At 42.5% G+C, this 15,217-nt stretch overlaps 1 protein-coding gene across 2 annotated transcripts in view; it reads left to right on the forward strand.

The window, feature by feature from the left end:
- The first annotated feature begins 105 nt into the window (after positions 1-105).
- The window catches only part of POLR1A (RNA polymerase I subunit A), an 82,495-nt gene continuing 67,383 nt past the window's right edge, over positions 106-15,217 (forward strand). For both annotated transcript variants that reach the window (XM_032410528.1, XM_032410527.1), the window contains exons 1-7: positions 106-270; positions 2,521-2,725; positions 4,076-4,225; positions 6,960-7,067; positions 7,996-8,081; positions 8,202-8,305; positions 14,882-14,968. In XM_032410528.1, the coding sequence (XP_032266419.1) occupies positions 194-270; positions 2,521-2,725; positions 4,076-4,225; positions 6,960-7,067; positions 7,996-8,081; positions 8,202-8,305; positions 14,882-14,968 (817 nt within the window). In that variant the 5' untranslated portion in view covers positions 106-193. The remainder of the gene's footprint in view (positions 271-2,520; positions 2,726-4,075; positions 4,226-6,959; positions 7,068-7,995; positions 8,082-8,201; positions 8,306-14,881; positions 14,969-15,217) is intronic.

Genomic DNA, 15,217 nt, shown 5'->3' on the forward strand with positions numbered 1-15,217 from the left:
CGAAAGTCATCAAATTACTTCCCCCCCCTACAGTGGAAGTGGTCTCGTCCACGTAAATCTCAAACCAGCGAGCTTTCCTCGCGCGCAAGCGCATTTTAAATCACACGGTGGCTGCGTGCTTGAGGCTGAGTTAAGTTGCTGGTGGTGATTGGAACCTCTCTCTGGGTGTCAGAACTCGAAACTTACCTGGAGGATGTTGGGCTCAAAGAACATGCCCTGGCGGAGGCTGCAGGGCATTTCCTTCGGGATGTATTCGGCCGAAGAACTCAAGTAAGGAGTTGGTGGGAAGCATGCAGAGCCTGCGTGTTGAGGTCGGCGCCGTAAACTACGGTTCCCAAAAGGTCTTGCGCTCAATTTATCTTCTGAGTCAGTGGTGTCTGGCGCGTGGCCTTTTGGGACCCGTAGTTCCAGAAACGTCTTGGGTTGGCGTGCACTGCCTAGAACCCAGGGGGGCAAGATTAGAATTTGCGTTGGGGAGGAGGTTCCCAGGTTGCAACTTTAGCTTCCATCAGTTTCTTTGGTAATTAACCAGCGTTTGTGGAGTTGTAACGTCTCTGATGTGATTAATTAAACACATAGTCAAAATGGTTATTCTTCAAGACTCATTGAAAGCGACGACTTTTCTTTGCTGGGACCTTCTATATTCTTTGCCTAGTTAACTAAATCAAGGGGACTCTCTTAAATCCTCATTTTGATCACCATAGCATTTGGGAGTCTTGACAACACCCTCGGAACTGTTTATTTGCAGGACCTTACTGTTTTCAGGTTTTTTTATTTCTGTGACAGAGAGTGACATCTAATGGGTACAAGGTTTCTCTTAGTGGGGATGAAAATACTCTAAATAGACTGGTGATAATTGTACAACTCTAGATATGCTAAAAACCATTGAGTGTACACTTTAAAAGGATGAATTGTGTAATATGTGGGTTATATCTCAACGGAGCTGTTAAAGAATTTTTAAACCTTTAACGTGAAAAATAACAAAAGCCAAATTATAAACTGGGAAAAGTATTTGCCACCATTATAGTAAAAGATTAATGTTCTCATGTGTGAGGAGCTCATGTAGTACAGTAACGAAAACATTAAGATTTCAATTCAAAATAAGTAAAGGACTAAAACAACCTGAAAAAATATAATAAAAAAATTAATGTGAGAGTGGAGTAGCATTTGTCCACCTGAAATTTGGAAAGATTTTTTTTTAACAAAAATTTTTTTTTTTTTTTAAGTAGGCTCCATGCCCAACGTGGGGCTCAAACTCACGGCCCTGAGATCAGGAGTCGCCTTCTCTACTGACTGAGCCAGCCAGGAGCCCCTGGAAAGATTTTTAAGTGCTAAGATTCAGTGCTAGTGAAGACAGGCAATCACTATTAGCGCACCTTTTCTAGAATGGAAGGTAGTAGAATATATCAGGAGTTTCAAACATTTTGCACCCTTTGTTCAGGGATTCCACTCCACTGAGGAAATAATTATATTTTTAGGACATAGTTAAAAGTTTGAAGTATCCTGTGCAAAAATCTTTATGCAGATAGGTTTCATAAGCTTATTTAAAATAGAATTTGGTTAAATGAATTACTAATTGCCACATAATGAAAGGTTTTATAACTCTTAAGAACTATGTTTCTGAAGAATTTTAGTGACATAAAAACACTTATTTAACGCTAAGTGAAAATAGACAAATGCTATGCTAGAAATACCAAATGATCCCAGCTATGTTTCTAAAAATATATCCAAAGAGATATGTCTATGAATGTTACCAGTTTTTTTTTTCTAGGTTGTGAGATTTGGATAATTGTCTTTATTTCCAAAGTAAAAAAAAATTTAAAAAGCACACTTGGCATGAATGTACTTTGGTAAAAGTAGTTAGGTATCCTATGGGAGCCCCCTTTAAACCAAACATAAAATATTGGGATGAAACTTACAGTGAAACAGGTTACACTTCTCAAAGTTTTGCATATTTGTGTTTAACTTCAATTTACTACTTCTGCACGCAGGGATTATTGGGTTATCTTTTCTTTACTGAACTGTGTGGGCTTTGGAGTTAAGTGTGGTCCATGTCCTGCCTCTGTCCTCCCCCCATCCTGGCTGTGTTACCTGGGTTAAATCACCTAACTGTTCTGACCCTCAATTTCCTCCTCGGAAAAATGCATATAGTGATGCCCCTCTCAGAGGGTTAAAGTCAGACTAAATGCTGCTTGTAAAGCATGTAGCATGTGTAGGTACTTAACTTATTTGTAAGCAGTCTCCACTGTACTCAATGCAAGATTTGCACTAAATCTGTATTTAAATATTTTACCACTCTTATCTGTTAAGCATATATTTATCCAGCAGCTGTCGTATGCAGGCTCTAAGCATTGAGCTGCAGTGGTGAGCAAGGCATACACAGATTCTACACTCTGAAGCTGTCAGCATGTCTGAGGAAACAAACATGAAATCATCATTTAACCCCGAAGCACCAAAGAAGAAACATTGGAGAAGTTGGGTAACCTTAGTTTTCCCTTGGTCTTTCTTTTATCTCCTTAGGAAATTAAGTGTTAAGTCCATTACAAACCCTCGTTACCTGGACAGCCTGGGGAACCCGTCGGTGAACGGCCTGTACGATTTAGCTTTGGGCCCTGCGGATTCCAAAGAGGTGTGCTCCACCTGTGTGCAGGACTTCAACAACTGCTCTGGCCACCTGGGCCACATTGAGCTTCCGCTCACGGTGTACAACCCTCTCCTCTTTGATGTACGTTCTGCCCTGGGCTGCTCTGTCTGTGTGGGGTTCGGGGCTGCTGGTGGCATTTGTGAGTGCCACCCCTGGCCTCACAAGAGGTGTCCAAGGAAGTTAGCTCTAGCCACAGAGTTCAAGTGCTCTCTACCATGAGATTTAAAACCTTGAGGAGCCAAATCCAGTAAATCCAACTGGGCCTATAGCCCTAACTAAATGAATTTCAGTTTGATTCCAGTTGAGAAGAACCACAGCTTGGTTCTATTCACAAGGGAAAAAGCATTGGAATTCATCCCCTACACCTGAGATTTCAGGGCCTTCATGTCCTTCAGAAATCTGGGCAAAGCCTCCCTGACAATAGGACTTCTGGAGTTCTCCAAGCCTTCCCTGAGCTCTTCTAATGAATTTGTAGGCTTTTGCTTGGTTGCAAGAAGAGCAAAGCCCAGAAGGCCAGACAGTGAGCTAAGTATGAGGCTTCTGTCTAGAGTCCTACTTGTGTATTTTCAGCTTTTTCTGTCAGTTAACCTAGCCTCCAGGATTTGTTCTAAAACTCTACAGATGACAGTATTTGTGATTTTTTTTTCTGTTAATCGTACTGAGAAAAGAATTGTCTTAGTTAAATACAGTATTTAGTTAAATACCAAATATTTAACTAAAGTTTGGTATATATTTAAATACTAAATATTTTGAATATTTAATGTTTCATTTATCTATTTAAAGATTTTATTTTTAAGTAATCTTTACACCAAACATGGGCCTGGAACTCATAACCCCCAGATCAAGAGTCGCATGCTCCACTGACTGAGCCAGCCAGGTGCCCCTTAAATATTAAATATTTTAAATGAAGTATTTAAATACTAAAAGTAGTATCTGGTACTTAGTTAAATAAAATGAAAGTAGCTCCCTACCTCAGACCCAGAGTAAATTTCAACTTTTAAGGGATTAAAATGAAACGATAAGAAGAAATATACAGGAATATTTATCTAGTTCATAGGGTCACAGAGGCCTTTCCAGGTCTATCAGGGGAAGTGGAATTTTTTTTTTTTTTAAAGATTTTATTTATTTAGAAAAAGTGTGTGCACACACGTGAGCCAGGAGAGGGGCAGAGAGAAAGGAAGAGAATCTTGAGCAGGCTCCCCGCCAAGCGCAGAGCCCTACGCGGGGCTGGATCCCATGACCCTGAGATCATAAGTTGAGCCAAAATCAAGTGTTGGACATTTAACCGACTGAGCCACCCAGGTGCCCCAGAAGTGGAATTCTCAAATGAATAAACTGGCTTCATAAAAACAAAAATCTTAAATACATTGAAAATTACCTTGATTATTATGTTTCTTTCTAATTATCCTGCTTTTTCTTCCCTCTCTTCAGAAACTCTACCTGCTGCTCCGGGGCTCCTGTTTAAACTGTCACATGCTGACCTGCCCCCGGGCTGTGATTCACCTCTTAGTCTGCCAGCTGCGAGTTCTGGAAGTGGGTGCCCTACAAGCAGTCTACGAGCTTGAGAGAATTCTGAACAGGGTAGGTGGGTGGTGGCTGTCATGGAAATCAGGCGAGCCAAAGCAGTAGGAACAGACCTGTTTGTGTGTTGTCCCTAGACTTGTCATCCTAATAGTCACCAGAATGTTTGATCTTTACGTTTTACAACTACATACCAATAGCTAGGTGTGAAAACATGAAGCCCTAAGAGAAATTGAAGAAATGTTAGCGAAAACAACATTGAAGTACCATTTTACCTATCAGTGAGGTTTTTTTCTGGACCTGGGAGCCAGTGGAGGCTTATGCATTGCTTTGGATAGTTACATTTCTTTTGTTTGTTTTAGTACAGAAAATTGTTTTTCATGGTATTGACATTTTTTGAAGACTCAAAGCCAGTTGTTTTGTAGGACTTCTCACATTCGGTTTTTGTCTGATTATTTCCTCACTAGATTCACATTTTGGTAGGAATACAGCCTGTACCATGTGAGGGACATTGTACCGTGTCATTTCAGGAGGCACATGCTGCCAGGTGGTTTTATTATTGGTAATGCTGAGTTTGATTCCTTGGATAAGATGGGGACCACCAGATCTATCATAGAGACATTTTTCTCTTTGCGATACAAAATTCTTTCAGATTTTCTGGTGCTAGTATTAAGTATCTTATGTAAAATTCATTTTCTGTTTGTAGATCAAAATATTAGTGGTTTTTGTGTATTGATTTTTGTCTGAAACAACCTAGCAAAAGTATCATTAATTCTAATGCTTTACCTGTAGATTCTTGTTGATTTTCAACACAGTCTTATCATCTGTGAATAATCGCAGTTTTGTTTCTTTCCAACCCTTAAATATGTTTTCTTTTACCTTATTTTGGTGGCTAGGATCTACGTTACTGTGTTGAAGAGGTAGCGGGCATCCTTGTCTTATTTCTTGTCACAAGGGGAACCTTTCACCTTTCCTTTCGACTTCCCTTTCCTGAATAATTTAGTCTTAAAGACATTAGGTGGACAGAGCAGATAGGATTCTACACAGAGGTGTAGCCTTAGGTGGCTTGTCAGAGCCCAAGCAAGAGGAGAAAAGCATGCAAGAGGAGAACATTGCTGCATGTGTGGGCAGCCCAGCATGGAATGTCAGAGCTCATAAAGGGTGAGGAAGGTGTTCATTTAGGGATAAGAGCTCAGCATAGGGGTTGAGTGCCCAAGTCAAGTGAGAAAGTGCCCATGCTGGATGGCCCAGTGAGGGATGTGAGCATCCAAATAGGATGAGGAGGGGTTCCACAAGGAGGGTGGCCTAGAGTGGGGTGTGACCCCAAGTTGAGTGAGAGGGATCCGTGCATGGGAGGGGTGGGCAGCAGTGATGGGAGAGGGGTTACATACAGGGAGGGGGATTGATCCAATAAGTACATATTTTAAGGATAAAGCAGGCCAGATTTCACACTATTAGAGGAGGGAGTTACAAATACATGAAAGAGAAAAGATTCAGAATTAATCCTATGGTGTTGGATTGGAATTAGAAGTTTGGTATGGACATGTAAGCATATGTGGTTTCCAGGGAACAGAGCCAAAAAATGAACCCAAAGTCAAATTCGTCCGAGAGAGAGGGAGAGGAGGATCTTCTTAAAACTTTACTCAGAGTAAATCCTATTTTTCTAGGTATTTTTCTGGTCCATTTCATGTAAAGTTTCAGATTTGTTGGCATAAAATTCATGATGCTTACCACCTTAAATTTTTTTTTTTTTGTAAAATATACACAGAAGTGTATGAATCCCATAGTCTAACAAATGGTTACAAAGTAACTGTCACCCATATGGTCACCTTCATTGTCAAGATATTATCCAAGTCCCCAGAAACCCTGTCTCTTTCCCCTGTCCTTGTGTGTTTATTTTTGACTGGTGTTTAGGGTTTTTTTTAACCATTGTACTTAGAAAATCTCAGTAGGACCAATTTGAGGCCTAGGATGATACTGCCTTTCTCCAGAGAGGATTCCTATTTTTCCTGCCATGTACGTGGTGGCCTGGAACCATTGTAGGCCTGGTTCAAAGCTGAGGGCTCCCTAGGCTGCCTGGGCATTTGGAATCCAGGCTGCAGTTCTGTCAGGCCCAGTCTGGTTCCTAAGGGTGTAACCCTCTGAGTTCCCAGCTTCCTGTGTTTGTGGGATGGATAGGTGTCCTGGTAGAGTTCTGTCCTTGAACTAACTCTGGGCTCTGATTTCCGTCTCCTTTATCATTTGAGGTCTTCGAAATGAAAAGTTCAAAATGAGTGAGTTGGAAAATGCACCCAAAGTTGGGACTGCCATGTTGTGCAGCTCCAGGGAGCATCATGGAAGTCGCAGTGCCTTCTGCAGGGGCACATAACTACACCGTGGGCTGCCCAGGAGCTGCGCCATGCTGCAGCCCCGCGTCAGAGCAAACATGGCCCCCGTGCTGTTTGACCTCCTAGCTTCCTGGCTCCCCTTCAGTTCCGTCTGCCTGTTCCTCACTGTCCTGTCAGCTTTTCGGAGCTTTAAATATTTTTTAGCATTGTATCCTATCTTGGTTCTTTGCAGCCTTAGGTTTGGTCTGAATAACTTAGCTCACCATTGTTGGAAGCAAGATGTTTTTGATTTTTTTTTTTTTTAACAGCAGTGTTGCTTCACTGTTTTGAAAATGCAACACAGCATGAGGTTTCCTTCTCTTCCCTCGAACTAAACCCTCCCACCCTGGGATTGGCTGGCCGCCGTAATGCTGCCAATCATAGGCTTGCTTTACTTCGGTAGTATGGTTTTTCTGTTTGTTTTTCAGTTTCTAGAAGAAAATGCTGATCCTACTGCCTTCGAGATTCAGGAAGAGTTAGAACAGTACACGGCCAAAATTGTACAGAACAATCTGTTGGGATCCCACGGTGCACACGTGAGTTATCCTGTCTCTTTCCCCATAACACTTGGTTTTTAGCGTAATTATCACAGATCCCTGTACTCTGTCATTTGTGTATACTCTCGGCTTCCCCAAGGCAGACCTGGGTTTGCATCTCTTAGCGGCCTGTGACATCACAAGTTACCTGCTGTCCCTGAGCTTCTGTGTCCTCTTCTTCAACACGTGCCTGCAGGACTAATGAGAGGATTCAGTGAAGTTAGGTGGTGTAGGTACAGCAAGGTTGTGGTATCCGCTGTCCCACTTTGAGAGTGGTGTCCGGGTCCTTTTCTTCTTTCTCTCTCCAATCTACCGTAAGCCATTGCTACCTCCTCACCTCCCCACCCCCACAGCACTGGTACTCATCTTTCAAGTACTGATCTTAAAATCTAATTTACCTTCTGCCCAAGTTTCACACCCGAGATTCCGATTTCACTGGTCTAGGGTAGAGTCCGATGGAAGTTACAAAAGCTCCCAGGAAGGTTTCGTTTGCAGCCAGGCTCAGACCCATTCGTGTAGCTCAACTGTGGATGTGCCTTTCTTAGGACCCTGAGGGCCATCCGAGGGAGGCAGCAGGGAAGGTGTACTAGCTGCATACGGAGAGGTTTGTTTTAAATTAACTAGCATTTCTTGAGGACTTACTGTATTCCAAGCCCCCCCACTGCATTCATGAGCTCTTAGTAACAGCTTGGTGAGGTAGTTATTCTCATTCTCATGTTATGGTTGAGGAAATTTAAGGCTTAAAGAAGTCACTTAGTAATTGGCAGAGTTTGGCTATATTAAGAGTTCTGTGGAGAATGTTACTTAAGGAAGAGGATGGCTTCATCTGGTGTTTTTTTTTTTTTTTTAAAGGTAAAAACTATAAAGTGAATATGTACTCCAGGGTTCTTCAAATGGTACTGCAAGGTTTTTTGCCCTTTCTCAACAGGTGAAAAATGTTTGTGAGAGCAGGAGCAAACTCATTGCTTACTTCTGGAAGGCACATATGACTGCTAAGCGGTGTCCCCACTGCAAGTGAGTATCAGGCTCTTGCCTCCCCCTTTCCCCAGAAGCCTCTGGCCGGTCACTCATGGCTGTTCCTCAATGCCTTGTTGAGGTTTTTCTCTCCTGAGTCACAACTGTTCTCACATGTAGGACCGGGCGGTCAGTTGTCCGAAAGGAGCACAACAGCAAGCTGACAGTCACATACCCAGCCATGGTGCACAAGAAGGCTGACCAGAAGGACACAGAGCCCCTGGGTAAGCAGGCTGGGCCCTGGGAGGTCCATGGCCAACAGATGTGTCTCGACCCTGGGGAATACCTGGTCGTTATCACGTTTCTCGCCTGTGTGTTTGTTGTGGGCCAGCAGTGGGGCGGGGTCCAAGCCTGGGATGGTTGGAGGGGACCCTAGTGAGTGCCCAGCCCTGGCCTCTCATCTAGAACTGATAGGCTGAGCTACATTATAAGGCAGTGCCCCATGGGTTGAATGAGGTACATCTTGCCTCAGGCGGTCATTTTTCTGGAAGATTCTTGAGGAAGAAGTTAAGAAATCTACTTGGCACATACTTAGAACCACTTTATTGTCGCGTTTTTTGTTTTTGTTTTTTAATTTATTAGAGGGAGAGAGAGCGAGTGCACGAGCTGGGGGGGGGAAGGGTAGAGGGAGAAGCAGACTCCACACTGAATAGGGAGTCCGACCTGAGCCGAAGGCAGACACTTAACCAAGTGAGCCACCCAGGCGCCCTGTAGGTGAGTTTTAAAGAAAAACTGTGACCATTCAAAGAACGTCAGCACTTTTCACAGGCTGCTCCTGGCTGTCCACTCAGATTCCTGGAGTAGAGTGTCCCCTACTCAGCTCTGCTCTGCCAGTGAGGTACTTGGGAAAAAATTTGAGAGACTTAGTACTTCTATTTTTAAATCTTCCATTTATTTAAAAATTTTTTTATTTGACACGTTACATTAGTTTCAGTGGTACAACACAGTGGTTTGATAAGTTTATACACTATGCTGTGCTCACCACAGGTGTAGCTACCATCTGTCACCATACAACACTATCACAATGTCATTGACCGTATTCCTTATGCTATGCCTTTTATTCCTGTGACTTACTCATTCCATAACTGGAAGCCTGTATCTCCTTCACGCATTTTGCTCAACCCCCCACCCTTCTCCCCTCTGGCAACCATCAGTTTGTTCTCTGTACTTATAGTTCTGATTGTACTTTTTGTTTATTCATTTTTTTTTTAGGTTTCACTTATGAATGGCATCATATGGTATTTGTCTTTTTCAATCTGATTTATTTCACTAAGCGTAATAGTTTCTAGGTCCATCCATGTTATTGCAAGTGGCTCGATCTCCTCCTTTTTATGGCTGTGTAATATTCTATTGTGTAATATATTCACCATATTTTCCTTACCTGTTAGTCTGTTGATGGACATTTAAGTTGCTTTCCTATCTTGGCTATTGTAAATAATGATGTAATAAACATAGGAGTGTGTGTATCTTTTCAAGTTAGTGTTTTCTTTTCCTTGCCCAAATACCCAGTAGTGGAATTATAGGGTCATATGGTATTTTTATTTTTAATTTTTTAAGGAACCTCCATGCTGTTTACCACAGTGACTATAATAATTTACATTCCCACCAACAGTGTACGAGGGTTTTTTTTTCCTTCACATCCTTGCCAACACTTGCTTTTTCTTGTCTTTTTTTTTTTTTAAAGATTTTGTTTGTTTATTTATTTATTTGACAGAGAGAGAGAAACAGCATGAGAGGGGATAGGGTCAGAGGGAGAAGCAGGCTCCCTGCTGAGCCGGGAGCCCGATGTGGGACTCGATCCCAGGACTCCGGGATCATGACCTGAGCCGAAGGCAGTCGCTTAACCAACTGAGCCACCCAGGCGCCCTTGTCTTTTTGATACTAGCCATTCTGACAGGTGTAAGGAGATATCTCATTGTGGTTTTGATTTGCATTTCCCTGATGATTTGTGATGTTGAGCGTCTTTTCATGTGTCTGTTGGTCATCTGTATGTCTTCTTTTTTATTTTTGTAGTCATAAGATTGTTTAAATAGGTTTTTTGTTTTTTCTTTTGAAGTGGTGAAGATTAAATAAGATATTCCATATCAAATAGAGACCAGTGCCTGCCATGTATAGTATGCTCTGTAGATGTTAACTGTTGATTTTTTGTGATGCAGTCAGTGTGCCAGGATGGAAAAAGCATAACCTGGGAGTGACCCCTCACCCTGCTATTTATTCTGAGTGGCTTACAGAAGGTCCCTGGAATTTCATTTTCTTTCTTTTTTTTTTTTTTTAAAGATTTTATTTATTTATTTGACAGAGAGCAAGAGATAGCGAGGGCAGGAACACAAGCAGGGGGAGTGGGAGAGGGAGAAGCAGGCTTCCCGCGGAGCAGGGAGCCCGATGCGGGGCTCGATCCCAAGACCCTGGGATCATGACCTGAGCCGAAAGCAGACGCTTAACCACTGAGCCACCCAGGCGCCTCTGGAATTTCATTTTCAACTCCATATAGTGGCAATAACAAAACTTCTTGCCCAGAGTTGAGAAGATTTCATGAGTGAAAGTCCATAGCCTATTGTTACTAAACCTTATTCCAGAGCTTGAGAATATGGACTAGGCAGGGAAATAAGTTCTGTTCCTAGCGATGCGTAATCTTTTACATTGAGGACCCTGGCAAGGCTTGGAGTTAATAACTATCTCAGTCCGTTTAGGCTGCCATAACAAAAATATCATAGAATGGGTGATGTCTAAACAACAGACGTTTATTTTTCATGGTTCTCGAGGTTAGGAAGTCCAAGATTTTGGTGCTGGCAAATCTGATGTCCTGTGAGGGCCTGCTTCCTCACTGACAGCAATCGTCTCCCTGTAGCCCTCACATGACAGAAAGGGGCAAGGGAGCTTTCTGGGGTCTTTTTATAAGGGCACCAGTCCTGATCATGAGAGTTCTGCTCTCATGACCTAATCACTGCCCAAAGGCCCCACCTCCAATACCATCACATGGGGGGGGGTAGGATTTTAACACATGAAACTTGAGGGGACACAGACTCTCAGACCTTTTATTTTGTTATTTTTTTTCGTATAACTATAAAATATTTTTATTGAAAGGTTATTAAAGCGTGGGTCAGACCTTTTACCTTAGACTAATTTTAGGCTTGCAGAAGAGTTGCAAAGATAGTACAGAGAGTTCTCATGTACTCTTTATTGATTGTCCCCTCATGCACCATCTCATCACCATAGTGTACTTGTCCAAACTAAAAAATTCACTTAGTATGCTACCATTCAATGAACTACAGACTTTATTTGAATTTCTCCAGTTTTTCCAGCGATACCACACTGTGTTTATTTTTTTTTATTTTATTTTTTTAAAGATTTTATTTATTTATTTGAGAGAGAGAGAATGAGAGACAGAGAGCATGAGAGGGAGGAGGGTCAGAGGGAGAAGCAGACTCCCTGCTGAGCAGGGAGCCCGATGCGGGACTCGATCCAGGGACTCCAGGATCATGACCTGAGCCGAAGGCAGTCGCTTAACCAACTGAGCCACCCAGGCGCCCCCACACTGTGTTTAGAAAGCCTGTTTAATTTAGTTTAATGGTTAACGGTTAACCACAAAGGTGGATTTTCCTACACTTACCTATAAATAGCCCCTAAAACAATTTCAAGGTTGGGAATTGCTGCTTTATTTAGCTCTTAGTGCGCCTTAGAAAACGTTCATAGATGGAGAACAAAGATGGTCAGAATTCTAAAAGATAACTGTTTCTTTGGGGCAAATGTCTAGCACTTAAGTAGCCTTCCACCACGTTTGCCAAATGCATTCTTCTGAAGTAATCTTTTACTGCGGCTATGAGAGTATGATGGTGCCACCCAAAATTCTGTGCATTAGGAACAAGATGACCGTAGTGTTCAGTGGTTCCAGGATTGGGATTTTAGTATTTAGCAAACATTTACTTGTTGGGAACTCAGCCTCATGCCAATGACCATGCCTATGGCGAGCACAGTACCAAGGTGGAGACCACGTGGCCTCTGCTGTCTGAAGAGGCTGCAGGTGACACAGGTCAGTAACTCTGGGGAGCAGGTGATGTGTTCTCAGCAAGGGTCTGGCCATGTTCCTGGCCAAAGGGAGCCAAGCAGTGAGGCCGGTGCCTCTACGGTTGCTACGTACTAGTGATCCCGTGAGGAGCACCGTAAGCTTGTGACCTTCTGCAGGTGCTCCAGAGTGCCCCCCAAGCCCCACGATGCACATCAGCATTTTAAAATGAGGATCCTTATAGCCAAGATACTCCACTGTGATCCAGCCTTCCCCAAGTTATTTGACCTCCCGACAGACCCCTTTGTCACATAGCAGCTCTTAAAGGTGCATGAAACCCACGTTAGGGATGTCCTGAAACCCCACCCAGGCAGAATCCGTTTTTGTAGGTTGTACAAGTGTCTTGTTGAGGAGGGTGCAGCGCATGGGAGGAGGTGGCATCCCACAGGTTTCTTCTGACTCTAAAATCCTGTGATTGAACAACCCTAGTCTGCCTTCACTGTGAGGAAACTGCAGTGGGGCACTTCATGTACTGGGAACTACTGGGACAGGAGCTAGGGAGTATTGCCAGATTCAGCTGATCTTCCTCAGACGTTCAAACCTGATTTTCAGTAGGAGAGGAAGTTCAGATCGTCATTTTCAGCAATGCCCACAAATTGTTGTTTAGCTTAATGGAATCTGTGTTTTCCCACTGAATATACATAGCTTTCTGATGCTGTGGTTATCCCTGAGGGTCAAAGCCTCTCTTCATTGCATACCTGTGCTTCCTTGAGTTGCATTAACTGATTGAAATGTTTTGCTTTTGTAGGAATCAAAATTTTAAATGTGTAGACTCTTTGACCTAGCAATTCCACTTTTATGACTTTTCTAAGAATTAGACATACCCACACCACAGTATTGTTTAAATAGTTTAAAATAGGAAATAACTTAAGTGCCTACAAATAGAGACTAGTTAAATTATGGTACATCTCTTAATTATTATCCAAGTTTCATATTTCTCTAGAATCTTGTGAGGATACATCCTCTGCAGATGGTAAACTTATTTGGAGAATTGGAGGTGGAATTTAAAGTTCGATTTTTTAAGTGTAGAAAAAGGCAAAAGAGTGGGGTTTGGGATGCCTGCGTGGCTCAATCAGTTAAGCATCTGCCTTCGGCTCAGGTCGTGATCCCAGGGTCCTGGGATCTGGCCCCGCATCAGGCTCCCTGCTCAGCAGGAAGCCTGCTTCTCCCTCTCCCTCTGCCTGCCTGCCCTTCTTGTGTGCGCACACTCTTTCTCTCAAATAAAAAAATAAGAAGAATGGAGTTCGTAAGTATAGATATTGTTGGATGTTTTGAACATGTATATTTGAGCCAGTGACTTTATTATCTGCTGTGTGCTAGACACTGTCAGGTGCTAGGAGCACAGACAAGACAAGAGTTTTTGTGCTGGTAAGTAATAAGGGAATATAGAATAATGCCTAATTTCAGTGAATGTATCCCAGAAGAGATTGATAGTTTTTTTTGTTTTTGCTTTGTCTGTTTTTTTTTGAAAGATTTTATTTATTTATTTGACAGAGAGAGATAGTGAGAGCAGGAACACAAGCACGGGGAGTGGGAGAGGGAGAAGCAGGCCTCCCACTGAGCAGGGAGCCTGATGTGGGACTTGATCCCAGGACCCTGGGATCATGACCTGAGCCGAAGGCAGACACTTTAACGACTGAGCCACCCAGGCGCCCAGAGATTGATAGTTTTGAATCTACAGGATCACATTGCTTTTCTTTGTTAATCATGTAAGTGCCTAGAGCCCTGTTTCCTGAGTGGCAACCCCGTTTGATTTTCTGACTTACTCTGGGTGTAGCTGATAGTGCCCCAGAGTGCTCTTGCTTAATCTGAGAAACCAAAATCAGTGTACTCCTCACATACCTGCATGATATTTGTAAGAAGAAATTGAATATACTTTTACCCATAAAAATGTTCATACTCATTTATCTCTAATTTTGCTTCTGTGAATCTTTCTGATAAAGCCATGTGCATAAAGTTTTTTTTTTTTTAATCATAGTGTAACTTATAACAGTAAGAAAATTAGGATCCACCCTGATGTCCAGTTATAAGAGTATGGTCAGGTCACTAGGAAACATCCTCTCGATGGAATATCACGCAGTCATTAAAAATGTTATGTGGCAACATACAGAAATGCTCACAAGATGACACTAAACGAGCAAAGCAGTGTACAGAATAAACCCACACTTAAGATTACAGTTATCTTAGGGGGGCCTGGGTGGCGCAGTCAGTTGAGCTTCACACTCTTGGTTTCGGCTCAGGTCGTGATCTCTGGGTTATGAGATTGAGCCCCCCATTGGGCTCTGCACTCAGCAGGGAGTCTACTTGGGATTCTTTCTCTCTCCCTCTCCTTCTCCCCCTCCCCTGTGCACACATGCACTCTCACTCTCCCTAAAATAAATAAATAAATCTTAAAAAAAAGAAGATTAAAAAATAATAATTAAAAAAAAAGATTATAGATACCGTATAAACCAGAGGACTGGAAAAAAAGTATGTAGTAGTGGTAATGGAATTGTGTATGATTTATTTTTCTTTTGCTCTTTTGGCTTTATGCAATAGTTATACTGTTTCCATTACTTTAGAAATTAGGTTAAGGGGGAAAAAAAATCCAGAGCTGAGAATAAGCTGTCCTAGAGATTGATTTTTGTGGTCAAATTGCAGGCTCAGCAGGGTGGGGGAGAAAGCATTGATAGATCCCATTACAGAAGGAGTGCCTATTACTGATTTATTATGCTTTGATTCCCCCTCCTGGCTCTAGGAATTGAGGAAGCCCAGATGGGAAAACGAGGGTACCTAACACCCACCAGCGCCCAAGAACATCTTACTGCCCTTTGGAAGAATGAAGGTGCTGTACCAACCTAAAGAAATCGAAATGAGTCTCTGGGCTCATTTATCCTGCCTTATTATTTTTATGTTTTCAGAGTTGTGATAATTACAGATCTCTCCTGAATTCAGTTCATAGGTTTGGGGCTGGCTTCAGGGTACATTGTCATCGATGCATTCTAGAGCAGGCAAGAACATGAACTTGACAACCATTGTAACTGAACCTGGTCATTAAATGACAGCTGTGGGTGGGCCTCGCTTAATACAGTTT

Source organism: Phoca vitulina, unplaced genomic scaffold, assembly GCF_004348235.1.
Source record: "Phoca vitulina isolate PV1807 unplaced genomic scaffold, GSC_HSeal_1.0 scaffold12, whole genome shotgun sequence".
Lineage (NCBI taxonomy): Eukaryota > Metazoa > Chordata > Mammalia > Carnivora > Phocidae > Phoca > Phoca vitulina.